At 32.3% G+C, this 25,228-nt stretch overlaps 1 protein-coding gene across 6 annotated transcripts in view; it reads left to right on the top strand.

The window, feature by feature from the left end:
• The window catches only part of DGKB (diacylglycerol kinase beta), a 633,703-nt gene that overhangs the window by 164,309 nt on the left and 444,166 nt on the right, over positions 1 to 25,228 (top strand). For 2 of the 6 annotated variants that reach the window (XM_063099138.1, XM_063099136.1), the window contains 3 exons: positions 6,094 to 6,126; positions 14,197 to 14,313; positions 24,008 to 24,081. In XM_063099138.1, the coding sequence (XP_062955208.1) occupies positions 6,094 to 6,126; positions 14,197 to 14,313; positions 24,008 to 24,081 (224 nt within the window). Of the gene's footprint in view, positions 1 to 6,090; positions 6,127 to 14,196; positions 14,314 to 24,007; positions 24,082 to 25,228 lie in introns of all 6 variants that reach the window. The other 4 variants (XM_063099137.1, XM_063099135.1, XM_063099140.1 and 1 more) reach the window with 2 other exon arrangements.

Genomic DNA, 25,228 nt, shown 5'->3' with positions numbered 1-25,228 from the left:
CACCAATGTCATTCCTATGACCCACATCGAAAGGGTTTATCTTTGTATCTCTAGTGCCCAATTTGATTCTGACATAGACTAAATGCTAAATAAATATTTGCCAAATGAATGAATAAGATTCAGTAAGATCTTTTTACTCCCACCAGTTATCACTCCTTCCCCTAAGTCAAGAAGAAAATATATTAGACAGTGACAAAATGTCGAATAAAAGTTAAAATGCTTATGGGACAAGGACACTTTTTAAAAAGTCATTGATAATTCATGAAAATTAAATTTTATTGTTACAAGCTAATAAAATTTAAAGTATGTGATGATGAGGTAATATTAGTGAATATCAAATTAGCAATATATTTAGTTTCTGGAATGGCACTTGCAGCATTTTATACTTATTACTAAATTTTGAAAAACTTGTGATCCTTATGTTGTAGTTATATAAAATATCCAATAGATGGTAGTGTGAAATGCCTCACATGTAAAATAAAGTAGTACTGCAGGTAGAGAGTTTAAAGGGAACAGTTTCAAAATTCTGAGGAGAATCAATATATTTTCCTCTGGATATTAAATTATATTTGAAAATCTGATTTTTAAAATATAGCTTAAGTGATATAGTCTTCATAGTAAAATATCATAAATATTCACTCCTCTTAATATAGCTCAAAAAAATGAAAATTGATTTCTATTGCAATGGAACTTTAAAAATATTCACATTCTATTGTTTAGAATTTGTTTTTTATGTTTTTGGTTTTTTGGTAGTAATTACCCTTAATTAATATGGTGTTTTAATAAATATTACTCAAATACAACATTTTCGGCAAGTAATTATAGCTGCATGTCCTTATTAGCAAAATTCTAAAAAGACTTTATATTAACTATAAAGCAAACTTGTGTGAGACAATCTCCCTGCTTGCTTAGCAGGAGTGTTTCCATGAGTTCCCTCATATCCTAGTCTCCATCAAGACCAATCTAATATCTGAATGGAACATTATACCAGAATGTAAATATAGCATGCATCCAGAACATTTAAAACATATAATTTTATGAAGTTAAAAAAAATTTTGGATTAAAAAAAAAGCAGTAATTCAAAAACTGGTTGGAGTTTGCTCCTAAAAAGTGTATGAAAAATAACAATTTGTTGATGGCCTAATATATCTTAATGCTCATTCAGAATTTCCAGTATACAGTAGTGCATGTCTATTTGTAAAAATGAATGTCAAAATTTGATTACCAGAACTAAATTTTATAAAACCTATTTTTAAAGCTAAACATTTCTAAGGAACATGTGATAACATTGAAAGCTTGAAAAAATGTGTATGTCTTACTTTAAAGATTTCATATAACTCTTTGAAATTTTTATATCGCTATTTATGACATTGTTCTTGACTAATGCTGAATATTCCTTTGTATAAGGATTATTTATTTATTTATTTATTTATTCAATAACTTTTATCAAATATAATTGTATGTCATGTACTAGAAAAACAAAGGTAAATAGCTCTTAGGTAGAATGTGTTCGTAAGAATCAGCAGATTCTTGTGGGATATGCTTCATATGTCCCTCAGCTTCCTTAGGCATTTACTATTTTTTACCTTGTTTTATTTAACCTGAATGTGTAGTATGATACATTACAAATCCTTTCAAAAAGAAGATAGTCTTATGTGCATTTGAATGTTCTGCTTAAAGAAAATATGCTATTGAAATAACTCGAGCTCTCTTAAGTAATTCAGGCCATTTTATTAAAAGACAAAAAATTGTTAGTGCTTTTGTAAGTCTGAGCTTTTCCAACTGTTATATCCTAAGCCAGGTCAGAGCAAATATGTCAAATGTGTAATATGAGGTTGTGGAATGAACAAATATTTGCCTGGATACTTTGAATTAAAAATGATTTTTTTTCCACCAAATATATTCTATCTGTTGATGACTATTTTATGTAATTATTAGGGAATAATGGGGCCTCTAGAATCCTACCTAATTCTTAAAGATTCTGTAGCCATCATGTCCTATACTCTTTTCAAAAACAATGACACTCTGATTCATTTACTCAAATTTCCTTGTACACTGAATGCACATAACATTACATAGTAAAGTTACTACTTGAGCTAAATGGGTTTAAATATAAGCTGTGCATGCAGATCTCAAGTAATAGTCTCTTAATAGATGTCACATACTGTTTATTGCTACCCTCCTTTATTTCAGTAACATTTTAATTAATTCACACTGATTGAATAAATGTACATTGAGACTTGTTTCCTAATGAGGGTGCATTTAGAGGAAAGGTTCTGCATCATTCTGATATCCTGTGGGTAATTATATTCTAATTATATGGTCGGGGGAAAAGAGTCTATAACTCAGTACTGATATTGTTCGTTGGACCCAATTAATTACATGCACATAATGAAAGTTCATGATAAGGTTGACTGGCAGTCAGTGTAAAATTTTCACTCAATTGAATCTTAGCCTAACGTGAGTACAGAATTGGACTTTAACCTGGTTAGAAAATACTTTGGCATGAGATCAGTGGATATTTAGAGGGGCAAAGGATGAGAACAAATTCTATTACAACCTCTTTGTTTTTTAATTCAAGGTCTTCACCAAGGATGATGAAAAGCATAATTAAGCTTTAATTCTAAATATTATTACCAATATTCTTTCATTACCTACAGTGATTCTTTTGTATTCTGGAAAGCAGCAGTACAATAACTACACAATAATAAATTTCTAGAACTGGCTCATGTTTCTGTAGATAAAAATAATATGTATAAGGGAAAGTATTATAGATTAATTTTATAAGTATAAAATTCATAGGTATTAATCTATTATATTAGATTCGGGGCGGGGGGTTGGTTAAGCCATCAATTGCACTCAGTTCCTTATCCCCAACATACACAGACAAAATTGCACATACATACACATAATCGTAAGTAGGGATCTACTAATTATCTATATGTAAAGTGGAAGTTCTAAAGAATAGTCTGAAAAGAAAAGTCAATAAGATATGTACATTTCATTTTGAAATATGTTTAGGGGATAGTTGCTCTAAATTTAAGCTCCCGTCTTTACCCTTGGTTTAGTGAGACAATTAAATGTGACAATAAACATAAACGCACTTTTTCAAAAATATGAACATTCCTATATAGGTGTAAGGTATAATTTTGTTAATTTTACTTTAGTCTTGAAATAACTGATGACTCTTTTAATGTGAGTACTGTGCTCTTATTATATTTTAACTAAGTCAAACCTCCAATAACCTCCACCAAAGATTTTTCTTTGTCCTATGACAATTTGGATTAAATTGTCAATTTAAAATGATTACAAATTAGAAAATATGAAGAGAAGAGATATCTTAATACTTAAGAATAATAGGATTTAAAAAAATTCTTTGATATTAGATTGAACTTAATAAGTGCCCTGAAGGCAAATGCATCTTTTAAACTAATTATCTTTACTGTGTATTCTATTTAATATTGAAAAGATACTGATTAAATAAAATCAATCACATTCCTCTGTAGTCACACCTCATATTTGATTAAATAAAAATACAGTTTCTGAATTAATTCTGATTAAAAATATATTACATTTAAAACTATACACTCACAGTAATTTTCAAAAAACTAAAACATTTATTCTACTCATCCCTGATATTTAAAAATCAGGCACAGATGAGTAAAATAAAGTACTAAAATATCTGAATTAATTTTCTTACAAGTTGCTACTTTTTAAAAATCTAAATATTATGATTTTCTTATTGTCACTCAGGAATAAGCTACTGATGGACATGGTAATTTAATATACTCTTTGCCTACACATTTTTATTGTGAGTATATGTTATATATGTTGCATATGAGTATATGTTGTTTTCATCACACTTATTCTTAGACTGAAATTTTAGTGTTAATCTCAGTAAGACTGAGTGTTGCTGAAGATAATTCTCAGGTCTGGTGGCTTTCTCTCCTACATATTTATAACTTTTAGCCCCAGCTGGGGCCTTAATTTTTCTTCATCCTGTTACTCATCTTTAGTCAACTGCTTTCCCATTCTCAAAAAAGAAGTGACAAATCTCTGTTTCCTTACCTTCTCCTTCTCACCATCTCTCTCCAACCTCACTTGCTCTTGGTAGATAACCCATATTCCTACTATTCTAAGAAAGAAGTGTGAATACCCATAAATTACTGATTCTCTACACAAATGGGACTAAAATGGCAGCTAGGGTTTAATTTTATCCTGCAGTGTCTTTTGGGGAGAGGTGCCTAAAAATGGGATGTTTATTATCCAACATGGCATAGTCTTTGTCATTATGATATCAGATCTATTTCACCTGTATGTGTTACCTTTTCGGCCCCTGTAGACTTCTGCATTTGAGACCTCTGTGAGTGCAAACCTGTATCTATATATTTCTCCATCGTTAGGCACTCACACAAGAGGAACACATTTGGAAAAGTGTAATACCTATCTATGTGGACTTCTGCCCTTCTGCAATATTGCTTTATAAAGAACCCCTTGTTTACCACTTTAACAGTTCCCTCTCTCTCTCTCTCTACTCCTCTTTCCCAGCAGCCTAGAAATTTACCCATATTTCCTCATCTTGAAAAAGAGAATTGTAAGTCTCCATGAAAATAGTGCTCATTATTTCTCTCACAACCAGCCCCATACCTTCTCTCCCAAACTTCTAGAAAATTCATTGTTTTCACTGGGATTATATATGTGTACACACACACACACATATTCATTATAGAAACATGATTATATACAGTTAGGCATTAAAGGATATAGTAACAAAGCAGAAAGAGCAATTTCTTTCTCCCAAATTTTATTACTAAAATTCTGAAACACAATGCAATGAACCCAATATATTTACAGCCTTTATACAGTAATTGGTATTATTTTGCAATTGCTTATATATCTGTATCACCGTATGTGTTCATGTATATATATATATATCACTGTGCTATGCAGCTGGAAGGATGTCTGAGGTTTTACTTACCTCATGTGTAGCCATTTATTATTTTGGTTCTTGTTGCCTTCCTAGGATTCTACTGGGTAAGGCAGTGAAATAGTGTCTGTGCTCTCAGATTTTTCATTTCCATTTGGTGATCTAGCATCCAACCACATCCTCCCTTGCATAGCTTGGATCTGGGGAGGAAAATGTAGTACACTGACCAATCCCTCCTTTTCAGGGACACACAAATATCCAAGAACTCCTAGCTTCCCATCCAACTTTCTGACCCACCTTCTTCCACCATGGGAAAACTTTATCTAGTATTGTGTGTGTGATTTGCCAACTCTTCTTTAAAATTCGTGTTTTATGTTCTGAGCTTCACAGAATGCAGGTTTTTGGAATTCAGCAACCTTTTCTCTGTTTCTTGCCACACACACACGTGCACACACACACACACACACACACAAATCTTTCCAGTGTGACTCAGGAAGAGGGTGGTGGTGGTGGTAGATTATTGAAGATACACTGTCATAAAGACCAGCATCAGTGTTTTTAACCTCATCTTTTAAAAATTACTCTCAAGTAAAATTTTTGCTACTTATTTATTTTTTTAATTTAACTGATATTAATGGATTTTTTTTCTTATTTTCAGAGTATCACAAAATAAAATCAACACGTTAAGCTATGTCTATGTTCAAAAGACACTGAGTATTTTTAGGAAGGAATGAGAGTTGGACTGGAAAATGGAATAGTGGGATGGGTAAAGGGGCAAATTAAATGGTAGTAGTAATTATTTATGAAGGATAATGGAACTTGGAGATGAGTTCTTCTTCCAAAATATGAATGTAATACATCAATGTTTAGAGAGGTCTGTGAAGCTGGCCATAGATGTTGGTCAATGTCCTTTGAGTAGATGAAGTGTATTTTTAATAAACAATTTCACAACCTAATTCACTCAACATTAGAGCATCACTTATTTAACAAAAATATATTAATTTATTTAACCCAAGGAAGCAGAAAAATTATAACAAGGAAATGTATTTTTAAATTTATTCATTTATTTCACAGGAGTATAGTGATATGAGAAACTTCACTGTTATTTTGTTTTCAGTTTGTTTGGTTTTTTTTCAGCTTTAATATGAATTTCTCTTTTTCAGCAGAATCTGCCCACTTCAGGAGTTTCAGTTCCTGAGGTGCGTAAGCAACAAAAGGTTTACACACTTGCAATTACAGATCATTGTATATCTTATATTACTACTAAGAACATTTTGGGATGGCTCAGTGACCCGCTAATATTAATTTTCATATTTTATTTTTTTCATATTCTTATATTTGGAAATGGGGATCTTTATATTTTCAGTGATGGGATAGACTTGAAGAATTTTCAGTCTACAGTTGTTGCAAGTATTGGGAATCTAAGAAGTTATATGACACAAAGTATATAGAGAAGATCAAGTTTGCTTTGCAAAAAGTTTTGATCACATTTTAAAATAGTGTTATTCTTATTTGATGTATTAAATGTAAATATATTTCAGAAAATCTCAAACAATTCCATTCCTTGAGACATCAAAATGTAGGTTTCAATCACATTATATTAAACTCTTTCTCACTTTGAAGTGCCCATCACTTTAAAAAGAGTACATCTGCATTAATCATATAGCACATGATATTGTATAGAAAGACACTGGAATAAAATATAGTCACAGAATTATGACTTCTATTTTGAAAATAAATGTAAGCATTGCCACAACATTTATTTTTAGTTAAGAGTTAGCTTTATCTTTGCAATAATGAAGCAAAGCCTCCACATTGTTCTGTGGTAATATCCTGTTCATTTGTTATTATCTCTACAGGAAATGCCCAAATGGTATTATTTCCCTGAAAATTATAATTTGAATCTGCTTGCTTGTAAAAGTTTTACATAAAATATATGAATACTACATAAGAGTATGAGTTTATTTAAAGGATAACATAATTGCACAAAAGTGTAAAAACCGTTCTCCCTTCTCCACCAAAAAATAGTTTCTAATCAGTCTAGAATCATTGATTTTAGACAATTCTCATTTTTAACCAGAGACCTACTTGAAAATATCTTTGGAGTTATTCTTGAAGTATAATGTTTCTAATCTAAGAGACTTTGTATTTTTTAAGTGAGTTGATACCATTATTATAATAATTATTATAAAATAATAATAAATTTAAATTACACACTTAAGTGACAGAAATGATAGAAAAGTTTATCATGGTCATCTATTAGTGTTAGAAAATTAATTTTACATCTTCAGATTCTTGAGCTTATTTTTTCCTCTCTAATAGACACAATCAAGTGAATATAGACACTGCATTTGAGATTGAAAATTTACAAGTTAGTCTCCCCAAATCTCTCATATTCAACTATGTCATTTGTATCATACAGATTGAATAAAGAGAACAAAATTTGCTTTCATAATATGCTTTTTAAATTTTTTTATAAAAATCATTTTTTTTCTATGTAAAGCTTCAAAAAGTCTTTCTACACCAGTTTTCTTTCTTTTTTTTTCTTTTTTTCTGGCAAGATATATTGGTTTAAATTAACTGCAAGTTTTTACTATCCCTTAAATCATTATTAAAGTTTTTTCAACTATATTGTTCCAAAAATTCCCCAAGCCCATGTTTAGACATATGCACGGGGAAGTCTGTGAATCCACATGCACATGTACACATATACATTCACACGTGCACACATACACACAAGAAACCTTATGCTTCATCATCAGGAACAATTGCTCCTTGGTTAACTGACAATGTGGTAAAAACATATGTGAGAGAACATACAAAAACATATATATTACACATTTAATTTAAAGTTTATAAATGTATATTCGTTGGCTACACTTTTGACTTAGGATCAAGGGCTTTTCTATGAGGACAGATCTTATTGGAAATGGTATATAGCCTTTCTTGCATATATCACAATCTTATCATCCATGATATTCAGTTCCAATTGTTTTAAAAGTATAACAAAAACTCAAGGACAACTATGAGGCAATTTGAGTGTAAAATAATCTCTACTTTTATTATCAATTTCCAAAGCTTTTGCTGTTGAGTTTAAACTTAACCTGACTGCTCCACATCTGATATCCTTCCCCCACCCCCACCCCCCCACAACACACACACACGTAGCTAGAATTACTGTCTTTCCAAAGCATGCAAGTTATTTCTCAGGGAAACAATCATTTCATTTTGTGCTCACAATGCAATGGTTTGAGTGATAATTAAATTACACAGTCAAAATAACAAGATCAATTTTATTTGGAATGGGCATACACAGATTGGGGCCTACAGAGAAATCACTATGTTAAACATTTACCTTATCTGACAGAAAGACAATGAGTGTGAGTACTAGAGAGCTGTCTCCTCACTTTTAACCTTCAGTTTACAGGGGCCAACAATCAGTATGGTTTACAAAGGGAATGGAGAGTTAGTGAACTTGAGGTTGGTTACAAAGTCTGCTTTGATATATAATTATGTATATATGTATATGTATGCATATAATATATATGTATGTAAGTAATATATACACTCACACACATACACATCTATTATTATTTTATAATGGTGCTGCCATATGCTATTGCACAGCCAAAATTAAGTAATTTTGGCATGGACCCTCTCATTCCCAAATTTCATTCCATCCAACCAGCATTTCTATAACAGAGATCTTGTAAGTGGTTTACACCCAGTATGAAATTATCCTAGGAGAAAATATGTACATCATGTGTGATGTGTGAAAACCAGGACTTATGGATCAAGTGACAAACTGTATGGAGCAGCACGTCCAGGTACTTTGAGAGGTACTAGGTTTCATTTTGTCTACTTTGTTGCCTCCCATCTCCCCCAAAGATGCCACTCAAATCATCATAATAATTATTCCTAGTTATGGTGACTTAGCAGGCAAAAAGAGTACAATAAAGAAAATAAAGCCCTTCTTCATAACACCCACCATTAACTACTATGACCTAAGCAGCACACTTGTGATGAACTTAATAATGAAACACGTCAAAATTCCTTATTTATATTTTAAAAATCACTGCCATCTACTGAGTGCCTCTTTTATGCCAGCACCTTTATCTAAATTTTATCAATGTATGTTCACATGAACCATGTAATAGGTGAAATAAATGTGACTTAGAGATGGTAAATAACTTGCCCAAACTTACACAATAATGAGAGACAAAGTTGGGATTCTACCTTTAAGCCCATACTTTTTGCTTTTGCCTAAAGTTATTTTTGTCTTTATTTTCTAGTAAGTATTTATTTAACTAAATTTAAAAGAAATGAAAAACTTTAGACTTAATGATATATCATTTATTATATTTATGTTTAAAACTTTATGAAATATGTTTAAAAATTAAGACTACTTTGCTAGTCAGAAGTTTGGCTGCAACTTCCAAGGATTTCTAGATTTAGATCCTTTACCACTTTTGATATGAATTTGTTTTGCTCAGCTAGTAAAACGTTCAAATTCCACAATAAGTCCATACTAATTAAAAGTGCAGCTTTGCAGCTGTTAAGTTGGTTTCTTGGAGCTCTTAACCTTTTTCGGCCCTGATGAATATGGTGGCACTTCTGCTCCAGGGAGAGCTTGAAGACAGTGATAATATAGACATGTCAGTGAGGATTTCTGGGAAATTCCTGTGGCCTAGCTCAGTGGCAGAAAGGGCTAGGTCTACATTCAGGCAGACTGGGCAGTATCAGAGAAAGCAAGTGCCAGGATGAGAAATGGTTGCTGCTCGCAGCAAGGCACTTGCCTTTGTAGCTTTGTACCAGTCCAGGTGTTGTGCCTCTGCCTGTCTCACATGCTCAGATTGGACAAAAAGAAGAAGACCCTGTGATGGGGGTAATCATCACTTGCTGCTTGTAGTTTGCAAATGATCAATAACAGCCAGCTTAAGTACTGTGGTAAACAACCCTTTTGTGAAAGCAGTTTTCACCAACGTACAAATACTCTACCTCTGAGAATCAGCGTGATACAGAAAAAGATTTTTTCAGAGCACATATTTGAAGTGAGGTCCTTTTATTTCATTTATTTCATCTTCTGTTTTCCGTGAATTGTCTTTTTGGCTTTTCTTCTCTGCTTATTATCACGATTATTCTTTTGAAATTCTAATACAATATATTCCCCAGTTAAGATCTGTTGTGCAACTTGTGGAGTAAATGGATCACAAAACCCCGAATTCTATATTTAAAATGTCTGAATAGCAAACACAAATGCTTAATATTTAAAATGCTTAAATACCAATAACTCCTTTATATTTTTTAGTTATATGTTCTATATTCTTTTATGATTTTTTTTTCAGTCAGAGTAGTTCTTTTCAGTGTTCAAATAATTTCTATTGATTAAAGCAATAATTTTCCAACTCTTTTTATATCTAGTATAATGTATCTGGCTGAAAGAAATTTGCCTTAATTATAACAATGTAATTTATTTTGTGGTTTAGAGCCCAAAAACTTAAAAAAGAAACTGAAGGTTAAATGCCCCCTATTGTTAGAGAACAATTTTATACCGAACGATGATGCAAAATAAGGTTGAAGAACTCTTCCTGAAACTTTTCAATAACTTCAACATTGGGAATTAACTCTCTTAAATATCATAATAGAGCTCTGCCAGTCAGGGTTAATTAACCGCCCCAAAAGACTGGTGAAATCCTTGTGGACAGTAGATTTTTCAAGGATATAATTGCTTTCCCCATTCCTCATATCAAATGGAAAGAAGTAAAATTATCTCAGTGGAAACAGAGTCTCTCCAACTACCCTCCTCTTAGCTTAAGCTGCTTAAACAAATTACAGCAAATATCTCAGAGAGAATTCTAAACAAGTTGGAAAAAACATAAAACAAATGAGCATAATAATAAGAAATCTCTGGGAAAAATTAAATGGTTATGAGTCTCTACTGCTTTTAAATTTTCAGCCTTGATTAATTCTACAAATTTTACATACTAGCATTTCCTCCCAAAAACAAAGAAATCACCTGGTTTTCTTCATGTGTCTCTGTGTGTTTATGTGTGTGTTTAAATAAATGTTTACCATTTTAGGATTAGCTAGATTATATAATAAAATACACATACGGATGGATATACTGAGGATTTTTTAAAAATTAGCTTGCTACGTACATCTTTCTCATAATTCTAGATTTCAAAAATAAATTCTCATCAATTGAAAACTCAATTTGGTTAAATTCAATTTAACTCAATTAAAATGTGCTTTCCTATTTTTTACAGTTGTGTATTATAAGCGTTTTCTGGGACATGAAGCTACTTCATACTGTCTGCTAACCACTATCTCTGTTAGCTGGGGGTTCTTTCCACATACCAATTTCTTTAGCTATGTGCATGTCCAAGAATAAAATAATGATAATAGATGATTTGGTAGCTCTTTACAAATATGTACTTATATATTTTAAATTTCCACTATTACATGTATACATAATCTATTACAAATACCCAGTACCAATGTGACTAATCAACTTCAATTTTATTTAATTCTTCTAACCTAAGCTTTTTCTGAATTCAATACTAAATAACAATCATTGGATTATATGGCAGAATAGCAGTAGTAAGGTATGTCTTTCACATTGTAGATATTTACAAAATACTAATTCCATGTTTTATGTATCTGTGTGCAAGAACCCCAAAGTAAATTGTTTCCATACTCACCAACAGCATTATGTTTTCGAATTCCTAACACAAACTGTGCATTTTCAAATATAAGCATTGAGCTTTATTTATTTAAACACATGCCTAATATAATTGGTGAATTTTTTTCATATATATATGCATTTGGAAATTTAAGAGACACTTTGCATAATGATAATATTAATGAGCACCCAAATGGGGAACCAAACCTATTTTACATTATTCATAATAACTTTCATTTATTGAGCATGTACTGTAATACAGGCATAATGCTTGGGACATTATGCATTTTCTATGAAATCTTACACAACTCTGAGAAGGCGAGTCTCCATTTTGCATAGGTGTAAGCTCTCTCAATTACATAATACTTAAGTAGCACAGATGGGATTCAACTTAGGCTTTTTGATTCCAAAACTCATCCTTCACTCTTATGCTTTATATCATTTAACTATCTATGAATAAAATTTTAAATTGCAAGCTTAGAAAGAAGGAGCATCCTTTTAAAAAATCAATATTTTTGCCAGAAATGATGCTTATGTGAAAGCACATCATTTTCAAAAGAATTTAAATTTCAGGATTCCTATTATGCCATTCATTTTCAGACACACACAAATATATTCCGTGTTTTTTCACCATGAAATTGCAAGGTAAATGGACAATACTGATTAACATTTATTTTGGTCAGAGCTTTCTGATTTATCTAGTCCTAATATATTTAAAAACAGCTTTTTTTTAAAGCTACTTGAATATACTTCCTAAATTACAGAAACTGAAATGATACTCTTACAAGCAAATATACAGGAACTAGGAAGTATATATCTGAGTAAATGACAGGAAATATATGGACGTAAAACACTTAAGCACTCATGGCAGTCATTGCTTATCAATTGGAACAATTTTTCACATCAAGCCTAGACATGGCCCAAGAATCCTCTCAACACAATGCCTCAGGAACTTTTTCAAAGATTGTTTTTTTAATGTAAGTTTTATTTGTTTCTTTATTCATTTACCTTGACTTTTCTTAGGAATTGATGTAAGATCTGATATAGACCAGTGAAACAAAAAAAGTCCTTACTCTTATGAAACTTTGATTAATGGGTGAACACTGGCATTAAACAAATCAAATCAATAACACTTCAGGTTATAATAAATGTTATTTTAAATGGGGGCTGAAGGGAAGAGAAAAACCTCTTTGACATTTGACCAGGGACCTGAAGTGAGGAATGAGGATCAATCCCAACAAATATAAAAGGGCAAGTTTTCCAACAGAGTGCAGAATGATTGCAGAAACCCTGAATTTAAAGCAAGATTGCTGTGATCAAGGAACAATTTGGAGGTCAGTGCAGCTGGAGTGGAGTGAAAAGGGCTGAGTGTGGCTGTTGTGGAGAGAATTGGCTGTAGGGAGACGAAGATGCAAATAGATTGATCCATTAGGTGACAGTTATGATAATCCAGGTTGACGAAAAAGATAATCATTGCTTAAACCATGTAATGGTGGAGGTGGTGAGTAGTCATTTAGTTTGGGATTTATTTTCAAGAGGAGGTTAGGCAGGAATAAGAAGAAACTAGTTTTGGACATTTTAGGATTGCTGTGTGGTTCATGTGGAGAGATAGAAAGGTTATTTGTATATTGGAATTAAGGTTCAAGAGAAAGATCAGAACAGGAATTATACATTGAGAAGTTTTCATAAAATTGAAATTGACAGCCTTGGGGACAAATGAAGTAACCTAGGGAGTGAGAGCGAGTGTAGACAATGAAGATAAGAGGTCCAAGGAAGAGGCCAGATCTTAAAGATTGCAAAGCTGTAGGAAGAAAGAGTTAAAAACACTCTGAGAGGGAGCAGTTAGTGAAGTGAGAAGCGAGCTAAGATGAAGGTGTCCTGGAAGCCAAGTGCGGCAAGTTTTCAAGAAGTGAGAAGAGATCAGTCTGTCAAATGCTGCTGAAAAGTTGAGAAGACTGACCATGAGATGTGGCAATGAGAAGGTCACTGATGATAAAAGTTGTCTGGGTTCTGTTGAAGAGAGAGTGAAAAGAGAGGAAATAGAAATAGGGAACAGACAGTTCCTAAAAGAAATGCTTTCATTATGGGAGGTAAAGGAATCAGCTGGGGTGGAATGTGACTGTTAAACTATATGCCATCCCTGATATAAGTGGTAGCGTAAAATTCCATCATGCCATTAGAATCCAGTTCTAATACTGCATGTATTTATAAGCATTCTTTTAGTATTCACTACCAAATCCTTTAAGTTAGAAGACTGTTATTTATCTGTACCATTGTTTATGAAAATAATCAAATTTAGTGGTCCACAAACTTTTGATAAGGAATCATAATTGGGCACGTAGGGATAATACAATTTGGTTTTCTTTCACATTGTTTCTTTAATTGATATTTTGATCATACAAGTATCTCATACATTGAGCCATTTGAAAGAAACTGCTTTCATAGTATTCACTAGGAACTCCAAATTAGGAAGTTGGGCCCAACTTTATAACCATGAAACTCTTCTATTAGTTACCCCTTTTAGTGAAACAACTAAACATTTTTTTTTATTGTAATTTTAAATTTTTATACAATATTTTTCTTACAGGAAAGACAAGCAACAGTGAAAAAGGAAAAGGGCAGTTCCCAGCCTCCAAACAAAGTCTCCGACAGGAACAAAATGCAAAGAGCCAACTCTGTTACTGTGGATGGACAAGGCCTGCAGGTATAATTTCTTATATCCTAATTTTAGTAGCTTTCATATTTGTTACTTCCAGGCTCTCAGAGGAACATATGCTCATCTATCAACATTTGTTTCATGTGCTTATTAGCTTAGTAGACTGCTTCAGAAAGATCTTTATTAATTTATCAAGATGTCAGTCTTATAGTTGATTGACAGAGTGACATTCTAGTTGGATTAATCATTTATGATGTTATCTTCATTTAAACTCAAATTGGAAAATGGTCTTTGTCAATCTGAAAGTTTTTGTAAATTACTGCTAAATATACTATACACATTTGTTGTGTACATATGTGTTAATTTATTTATGGGTATACTGGGTATACCCTCTCTCACTCTGTCTATATACGTGTGTTTATATTTAGTATGGGTATCATTTTGAAGAGTCATTTTGACGGCAAAAATATGTTTTTAGGAAAGAAGATAATGAACTCTTTTTGTGTGGATACTTTTATTCCTAAATAAATAATAAAAATAAATAATTTATTGTAATTTATCTATAGCTTTCGAAGTTTTAAGTGAAAATTTAAAGCCTATATATATTTCTACTTTAAGTAAACACAGATAGCTCAAAATCATATTTTTTTTAATACTTTAAAAACCTACAGATTATCCCTATGGTCCTTGATATCAAAAATAACATTTCTCTTCAGATGCATTTTATGACATTTTATATGGTGAATGTATTGTATTTATTTGCCTCTGTTTCTCACTTTATCATGGAAACAGTCAACAAATTTGGCTTAATCTATGAAATTGTAGAGTTCAGTTATGAGTATGTTTCTGTCTTTCAATTGCTTATTCTTTTCCTTAAGAATATGCTTCACATTTTATGTTCTTCAGGAAAACTTACCAACAACTTAACACACAGAGATTACTGCACACACTTGCATTCAATATACATGATTTTATATCTTCTTTTATTTATTATTTCCTCTGTGATACTATGGATTGTGTATTTTATATTCTTTAATTTATAAGCACAGTTCAGGGCACACAATAGATAGCTGAATGCTTTGTTCTTGTCTTGAATATCTCATTGAAAATTTAATAATAATTGATTAAATATTGATAACTAGATTACTATTTGGTTTTGATTCAATAAAACACATTATGAACAGAAAATGTTTTATGAATTATTAAACTCAAATGTAAAAAGAGGAAATTCTGAATGATAAAATCATTGTATTTGTTAGAGTATATAATTTAATTATCAAAAGAGGAAATCAGGATATACTTTTTGGAAATCATATCTTTGTGTCTAGCAATCCAATTGAAGGGATATTACCATTGAAATACTAAATCTACCCACAGTTTTGATAGCAAAAGAAAATTCGCTAATTAAGAGACCCTATAAAAATTTTATTGAAAAAAATCAACATTTCGATTTAACACATCTATTGCAAATATTGATCAGTTTAAATATTTAGTAATTCTGGGTTCCTGCAATGAAATTAATAAAGGAGAAGCTTAATTTTTAAATTAAATTATATTTCACATGTGGCTAGACACATGCTTCTCACCATGGAAAGGAAGCATGTATGATTTGCTAAGCAATATAACCTAAGACATATGATAACATTTCACACATATTAACTTGTTTAATTCTCTCAATAAATATGTGAGATCAATACCATTATTATTATTATCACCATTTTCAAAATGATCATATTGATGCTCAGAAGAAAGGTAACTTCCCCACATAGTTAGTCAATGGTAAAACCAAGATTTGAATGAGGACTGTCTGACTCACGTGTTTTACTCCTAAGACGCCTGTTTCTTTGCTTAATAAATTTTAACAGAAATGTAACTGCCAAATTTCTGACTACCTTGTTCTTCCATGTAGCTTTATATTGCTACAGGCTTTGAGATGAAAATCATGCATGCATTAGAATTTTAAGTTCTCTAGTGTCAGTTTCTTCAGATTTGAATAATCATACCAGAATTTACCTGACATCAAAACCAAAATTAAGTGGTACATGCATAGTGTTTTAAAGGCTTTAAGCTTACATAGCAATATAAGCTCTACTTTCCTTTTTTTCCAAAAATAATCTGAAATATTCGACCGTATTACACCTAAATTGGCCACATTAAAAAACATAGATTATTAACATCCTCTATGGATATATTTCATCTCTCTCACCAGATAATAAGTTCTCACAAGTTTTTGGCATATAAAAGTGTCAGCTAAAGTTTTCAGTAGGCAAAGGGTAGATATCAGCCCTAACAAAACAGCAGTAAATAAATAAAACTGTAATCGCTATAATAATATTTTGAATTTTTAAAAATAAATATGTGCAAAAGTCTGTTTTACCTCAGCAGAGTGGACACATAGGTATTCACATAATTTTAGAGAGAATGTAAAAAAAATAATATAATAAATTTCTGGATAGCTATTTCATGCAAAACAGGTAAAAATAGTAATTTTATATTGTGGTTGTCAATTTAAAAATATTGAAATGATTGTTTTTTACCAGTAAATTTAAAAACATCTACCAAAAGTTAATATTTTCTGTGAGCTTTAAAAGTATATACATATTATGAAAAAGCATTGAGTTGCAGCTCAGTTTGCATATGACTCAGTGACAAGAAGAGATCTACACTGCTTAAAGAAGACTATTAATCATAGTTAAGCACATTCATCTTATTTCTTTCCAGCTAACCAGCATAATGATCAGGATTATTATTTCTAATTAGAGGAAGTAATAGATCATGTATAACCTTAGGATGAGTCTCATTAATTAACCCGAGTCCTAGGGGACTTCAAATAGAGGTGGTTAGGCACTCTGTCTTTGTCATCACTTACACCATAGGTTTACACTTAATCCATATGATCCAATGTAATTGAAACTACAAATTCTTAACATGCAAGAGATATAAAACTACAGATGACTATTGCACTTATGAGCAAATAAGGATAAAAACATAGCAATCATTTAACTGCATTATGGTGAAGTTACCTTATTCCTAAATATTCTTTGAGAAAAATTTCCAAATAAAAGGGTCACTTGAGAACTGGCATCTAATTTGCAGTACTTTTAAAGCACGGAAAAAGGGGAACCTTTATCCTTAAATATCTAAAACTGAACCAGTGTTTTTCTCCACACAACTGCTTCTCCCTACTGTCTTTCTTATTTACAATTCTTGTAGTCACTGAGACTATACACTGAATATGCACACACACACCATCCATAACTAGATAGCATGCATATAAAATTAATACCCTTTCTTTGATTGACATGTGTGTATGAGTGTGTGTGTGTGTGTGTGTGTGTGTGTGTGTGTCCCTTGCTCACTTTAGGATCTTCAGTCTATTGACTCTTTCATCATCAGCTCTTCATTGTCATTCTCACTCCCTAAGTTCAGAATTATTCTTCTATAGTTTGAGTATAACAACAACCTTTAAACTGAGTCACTGTCTCCATATACATAATGTGTATATGTACACATCATAGCTAGATGATAAGCAATGAAAAGAAAAGAGAGCTGAGGAAGGTAAGAAGTATCAGGGAGGAGAATTGGAGCCATCTATAATTTTAAGTAAGATGGCCAGATGAAGCCTCATGAAGAAGGTGATATTAAGGTAAAGGTTTAAAAGAACTAAGGTAGTTAGCCATATGGATGTATGCAGAATGGGCAGTACTAAGGCAGGTATATGCCCAGAAAGTTCTAGGATCAACAAAATCAACTGCCTAGTTGGAGTAGGGTGAGAAAGGTAAAAACTGGTAGAGAGTATTTAGAGAAGTATCAGGGGCTAGATGCAGTAAAGCCATGAAGGCCTGCATAAGGACTTGGACTTTTGATCTGAGCAAGATGAAGAGATATTGGGGGGAGGGTTAAGCAGGGGAACAACATGATTTGAATTATATGTTAAAAGACTCACTCTCGTTAAGATCGGATCATTGGAGAGCAGAGAGTTCAAGAGATAACTACCATAGTTATCTATGGTTATAGGATGGAGACTTGTCAGGTGGAGGTAGAGACATATGATGGGATTCTGATATATTTTGAGGACAGATCAGAGGGATATGCTGATGGATTGGATATAGGGTTTATAAAAATGTGAAGATTCAGGAACATCTCCAAGATGGTTTGGCCCATGAAATGATAGAGTTGTCATCAACTGAGATGAAAACAGTTCTGGGGAAATAAGGTTCACAGAGAAATTTTTGATGCAATTAGACATCCTCATGGAGATGTCAAATAGGCAGACCAATAGGAGAAACTAGAAATCAGGAGAAATGACAGATATGAATTTGGGAGTAAAAGGCATATTGATGGCAATTAAGACTAACAGATAAGATGAGATCACTAAGGGAGAGAGTGTATATAGAGATGAGTGGTTGAATTGGAATTCAAAGCCAGTCTGACTCCAATGTCATGCTCTTTAAACGTACTATGCTAAACTTCCCCTTTATATGAGTAAATAAGATTTTGCATGATTAACTTTATTCAGTATAAAGGAGAATCTAATATGAACTATCTCCTTCTAGAATGCCCTTCACACCTAATTTATAACCCTTCTTTAAGATGTCAAGTACCAAAGATTCTATAAAATCTTCCGTGAACACATTCTCTCTTCATCAATATTTTCCTTGCTACCCTATATTATTCTATCTGAAGGCTTTTTAAAAACTATTTTGAGAAGACACAGGGTTCTGTAGAGATGCCTCAAGCACAATGGTGAGGTGATGGGAGACTGAGAACAGGTTCAGGGTTGTTTCACATTTTAAACAGAACGACTTGGCTTTCACCTGTTTTATGTACCATTCCACTTAAGATTACCTCAAATGCTCTACTTCTAAAAATGAATACTTTTAGGCTGATAGAATTTTTGACATATTTGGGCTTTTGTCTTTGCCTCCCATCCCACCAAAATCTATAACAAAGAGGTACAATATTTTAGGATGGCAGTAAATCAGTCTTTATTATAAGAGTTTTATATCTTATAGCAAAATTTTTGTATGAAAGTAAAAATTCAAATTAATCACGTTAAAGAATAGATTAGATACAGTCCAAGAGAGAGTTAGTAAACTTGAAAATAACATTGATGCCTAACAGCTGTCTAATTCTCAGATCCCATTCAAGTTTCAACAAGTGTCCCAATAACATCTTTTATCTTTTCATAAACAAATTTCAGAATCATATTAACTTCCTGATTTTGATGGTTTTATTGTATGTATGTAATACAATGTTCTTGTGTGTAGGTGATTCAAAAGTGATTGGGAGTAAGGAAGCATAGTTTTGGCAACTTACTCTCCAATGGTTCAGGGAAAAATGTTCTTTGTACAGTCCTTGCATCTTTTATGTAAACTTGAGATTGTTTAAAAAATGAAAATAAAAATATCATTGTAAAATTTTAAAAAATATTATTTTAAGATATTTCCATAAAACTTTATTTGCTAAAACCAGATATACTAAGATTTAGAAACTAAGAAAATTATTCATATTTCTTTAATCAGTAGAAATGATTTGCCTTACAAAGCAGTTCCTGCATACTAAATTCTGTAAAGAAGAGGGAAGTTAGTACTTAATAGACCTTTCTAGAAACTAGGATGTGGAATCAAATAGTCAGGTTGAATTAATGAATTGAAATATCACATCTAGCATGTAAGTTACAGGATTGACTGAAATAAATATTCACATACTCAATAATGAGAACAGTATAATGTAAAATTAAATGAAGAAGCTATTCAAGGGTTTCAGTATCAAGTTTTTACTGTTGTTTCCTCAAAGAATAGAAATATCAACAAGTCTAATGAAGAATTAAGTGTCTCCCTATGCCAGTTTCCATTGGTATCCAGTTCTGAGGTCCTATGGATCTTGTCTTTCACAATTACTATCAGGATCTGCAACATGTAACAGGGAAACAGCAAAAACAAGGAATAAATGAAACATAACAGTACCTTAAACAAGATAGCCATCAATTTTCTCTCATGTAAATGAAGTCTAGAAGTAGGATCTCTGGAGCTGATAAGACAACTCTCTTTTTATCAGGAATGGTACTCCTGTCTTTCTATTTCATGCCTTCCATCTGTGACATCTTCAAGGACACCTGATGACGAAAATCAAAAATTATGAGGCTGCTGGTCCCCATAATTTCCAAATTCCCTGCTAGCATCAGGAAGAGCAAGGATAAAAGCTCTCACTCTTCCTTTGACAGAGCATACTCTGAGTTTGCAGAGTATTTCTGTATTAGTCTACTTGGGCTTCTAGAACAAATTGCCATAGACTAGGTGGCTTAAACAAGAGACATTTATTTTTCACAGTTCTGGAGGCTTGGGAGTACAAGATCAAGGTACCAGCAGGTTTTATTCTGAGACCTCTTCTCTTGGCTTGTTGGTGGCCACCATCTTACTGTCTGCTCAGGTGACACCTGCCTTGTGTACTCCCAGAGAGTGAGAAAGAAAGAGAGATACCTTATCCTTTTTTATAGGACACTAACCCCATCATGAGGGTCTCACCCTCATGACTTCGTCTAACGTTAATTACCTCCCAAAGGCACCATCTCCAAATATTGTCACATTGGAGGTTAAGCCTTCAACATATGAATTGAGGGAGAAGGGGACACAATTTAGTCTTGTAGCAACTTTCAATTATATCGCACTGAACACAACAAACACATTTTTCCACTTTTTAAAATATATTTATTTATCCTTTTACATGACAGGACACCAAAAGTTGCAACTTCTTCCTTAAAGCTCTTCAAAAGAAATCACACACACACACACACACACACACACACACACACACACACACACACACACACACACACGTACGTATATGTAAATTCTGTAAGCAGCAACAGATACAGATGTGATGGGAGGAAGCAGTCTTTCTAAATTACCCTATGTCCAGGGTTTTTTTACTCATGTGGAAGGGGGATATGGGAATTAGGTGCCAGTAGCAGACTGCCACTAAGATGTGCTGCTTCTTTCAGGACTATGGCCATACACAATAGTTGTTAATTTTTAACTTGCCAGACGTGAAAATGACTATCCAGTGCTGCAGGTTTTTGTCTTTCAAATCTAAGAATTCTGTCTTTGGTCTCCTGACTCCCAAATTTACTCGGCTGGATTGGCCTTCTTTTTATAGAAGCAAAGGTTAGCACAATTTTAAAGATTTTTGAGTGAGCACTGAAAATCATTGCAGATTTGCCTGGAACTTTAATGTTTCTAGTCTAACACCATTAAGTGTTCCCTTAATACCAGAATCTCAGTGGTGCTGATGGTTAATCACATATCACCACTTAGATATGGATCACGTTAGGTATTATGTGGGGTACATTAGGTCGGTACCTGTTAATACCATCAACTAAGGGGCGCTAAACCATGGTACCTAACTTACAAATAAATACATATTATTTTTATTGTTTTATTTTATAAGCCTGAACTGTAATAAAGGATGTGTGAAGAAAAGGTTTGTCTAGTTGATTTTATCATTCCTGAATTTTTTCAGTGGGTATATTTGCCTTTTGTTACTTGTGAATTATCATCATTCTCCCGAATTCTTTAAATTCTCTTCCATTTCTCTAATCCATTTGATCTATTTCTTCATTTAACTATCCCTAAAATTGAAATCTATATTTTGTATTTTATTTTGAGATACTCTACAGACTATAATCTATTCTAGTGAAAATTTATTTGTTCATAACAATATTTAATTTAGAACACAATTGTTACTGACCTTTATTTGATAACTTATAAAGATATATTTAAATATTCCAATTGATAAACCTCTGCAAGACATTCCAAGACACATTTTCAAAAGAATTTCAAATAATGGACCACACAGTGTGAATTTATGTGTATTCTCATATAGTAGTAAACTGAATGTTAAGTTTGGAGAGGAAAGGAAAAATCATCCTAATGAGTATTTGAGTTCAAATTGAATACTTTGCTCAAAAACCTTTACTTCTCTTGAGATGAGATTCCCACCTCTACCGAAAAACAAGAAGTAACAATCCAAACTAAGTGAAAATCAACTAAAATCTACACCTGTCAGTATTACTTTTTTGCATATGAAAACGTTGGGAGGTCCAATTTTGTAACAGGATGAGAAATAAAGGAAATTAAACATAGTGTTTCAATATAGGTGTTTTTGATGTTTATTTTAGTTTATAGTGGTGGAAAAGGGCACCCATTGCAAGCCAGCAGCACAATGGCTTTAAGATTTTAGGCAATTTATATACATTAATTTATTGAGCACTTTTGGTTCGGGGAGAAGAATGGGGAAGTTACCGCAGAAGTTACTCCAGGTCATTCTTTTCCCAGCTGAATCAGAGACAAATTAGGATCGAAGAATGCTTGTCCTCTTTACAAGAGAAAGTACAGTAGAGACTGTGATAGATTGTAATGAGAACTAGCTGGATGAGTAGAAAAATTAAGAATATCTTATTCAATCTACTCATTTAGCTAATGCAAGGATTTTAACATTTTCCTATTGCCAGTACTCATTAGAAAAATGCCATCTCACTTAAGAATTGGAGGAAAATATGTCGGTTAAATATCTTAACTTATATTGTTTAAACAGACAGGAAGGAAGGGCATGATATGGTGAAATGATTGTTTTTAATTGTCTCATTAAATATTTAAGGATACTTTCTACAGGAGAAATAACACTGCAGTAAGGATACATTAAATCTTTCAAAAAGCAGATTGATCTAAAACTTCTCAATATTTAGAGGGCTCTGTTAGCTGCAATTTTTTTTTACAACATTCTTTTTTTTGTCAAACTGTGTTTAAATGGAGGTTATATAGAGGTATATTAAATACAAATATTTTTTGTTTAAAAGAGTCTACCTCAACATGGAAGTCAGGTAAAATAAACAAGTTCGCCTTTGCCATTCTATCTAAAACAACTCTATCCCCCATCCGTAAAGTGCTATCACCTTACCTGCTTTCTTTCCCTTCATGGCAAGTTTCACTACTAAATGTATGTTTATTTATTGTATATCTCTCCACGAGAATATAAGCTCCATTAGGACAGGCACTTTGTCTTTCTTCAACACAGAAGTGTATAGTGGTGAAAACAGCATGGGGCATATAGAAGGAACATAGGCAGTTCTTAAGTGAAGGAGAGACCAGATTTAATGGACTCCTATTTAGCAAATGGATGTCATTAACTGGCAGTCTACTCACCAAGCTGGGAAAGAAAAATTGGGAAGATTGTGCATTAAGAAAGATTGTGTAGAGAGGGACTTTTAGGCCAGAAGGAGCCTCAAGCCATCTTACTGAGTTTCTAGGTCACAAGTGGTTGGAAAGGTGGATTCCACATATGCCATGAAGCTCTAAATTAGGGTCCTCTGTAAAGAAGGGCTCTCTATAATGAGATATCTTTCTTTGCCTCTAATCTTTTTTCCCTCAAATTCTGCTCAAATTCGGCTGGTTTGCTCACTGTCCCACAAATGGTAACTTCTGTTTTTATCTCATAGCTATTACAAATGTTATTTCTCCTTCTTAACAGTCTTCCCCTCTGCTGTATACCTAGCTCGGCCTACCTATCTTTGCAGAGGGGTATTCCTGTTGTTATGGATAGATAGATAGAAAGACATACATGACAGAAAGAAACAGTAATATTATTGAATTCACTTATTGGTATTAAACAACTTAGAAATAAGGATTCCTCTTCATATATATTGTGACTAATAATTTGTCCATATATCCACCTTTTCTTCTAGATTACTCCCATTCCTGGTACTCATCCACTTCTAGTTTTTGTGAACCCCAAAAGTGGTGGGAAGCAAGGAGAACGGTATGTTTTTAAAAATCATCTTTGTTTTCTATGTCATATATATGTAAAAAGATAAACTAAAATTATGATGTAAAAATGTTTAAAAGCATTCTTCACCATTTACTAATTTTAATGTGATATAAATGATGCTAACATCTACATGTAATATATTAATATAATCTCTCCTTGTTTTATAGTTAGAATTTTAATATAACGGTCTTTTGTAAATATTTTTTTGTCATAACTCAGGGGTATAAATTCTCTCTACCCCACCACCTATCACCTCCAACTCTTGAAAAAGAGCTTTGCATAAAATGTGACTTCAAAAATGTTGTCAAATGAAAATTTGTTCTCTAAAGGGTCAACAAGGTGACTTCAGGTAAATCATAACCCAGCGCTAAGGAACAGAATTTATATCTGACTTCAGGGAAGATATATTATAGTGATGTGCATTTTGGAGAACATGATGCTATATTTCCTGGAGAAGCACAGTATATTTAATCTGAATAATAATGAGCTGCATTGTCAAGTATCTCAGTATTTCTAGCTGAGAACACAAAATTTCATTTTTGTAATGAATTAATGATGAAATTATAATATTTAATACAAATATGAAAAATATTACATTAAAGGGTAACCTATTAAAGAAGACTGTCATAAACAAAATGCAGTTATACCAGCCTTAATGCTTTCTAGATGTCTTTCCTGATTCCAATCAAGAATAAGCAGACAGGTGAAAGCACTCACACAAACATTATAACAATAAGACAAATTTTCTTTGTTGTTCACCAAATAACAAAGTTGAAATGTTTCCATCAGTAATGGAATTTCATAAAGTAATTTTCACTCTTACCATTAAACTTTCCAGCTTTTCCAGCTTTATTTCAATGAAATAGAGTATTCTTCATTTTTCAATGAACAAAATATTATTTCTACTTAAAAAAGGATAATTTTTTCCCATTTATCAACATATAGTTATGTTTTTAATATGCCAATGTGATAGAAATTATTTCAAATAAATAATGGCTTAATAATTTAAAATATTCACAATACTTTATTAAACAGAATAGTTTCCTCACTCATAGAGCCATGAAGTATAATTAAATAATGACTAAATTATTTTCTTTTTTAGAGCTTATCTGTCATTATATATATATATATATATATA

The sequence above is a fragment of the Cynocephalus volans genome, chromosome 6, assembly GCF_027409185.1.
Source record: "Cynocephalus volans isolate mCynVol1 chromosome 6, mCynVol1.pri, whole genome shotgun sequence".
NCBI lineage: Eukaryota > Metazoa > Chordata > Mammalia > Dermoptera > Cynocephalidae > Cynocephalus > Cynocephalus volans.
Note: the sequence above shows the minus strand (reverse complement) of the source record. Positions and strands in the feature narration are given on the sequence as shown.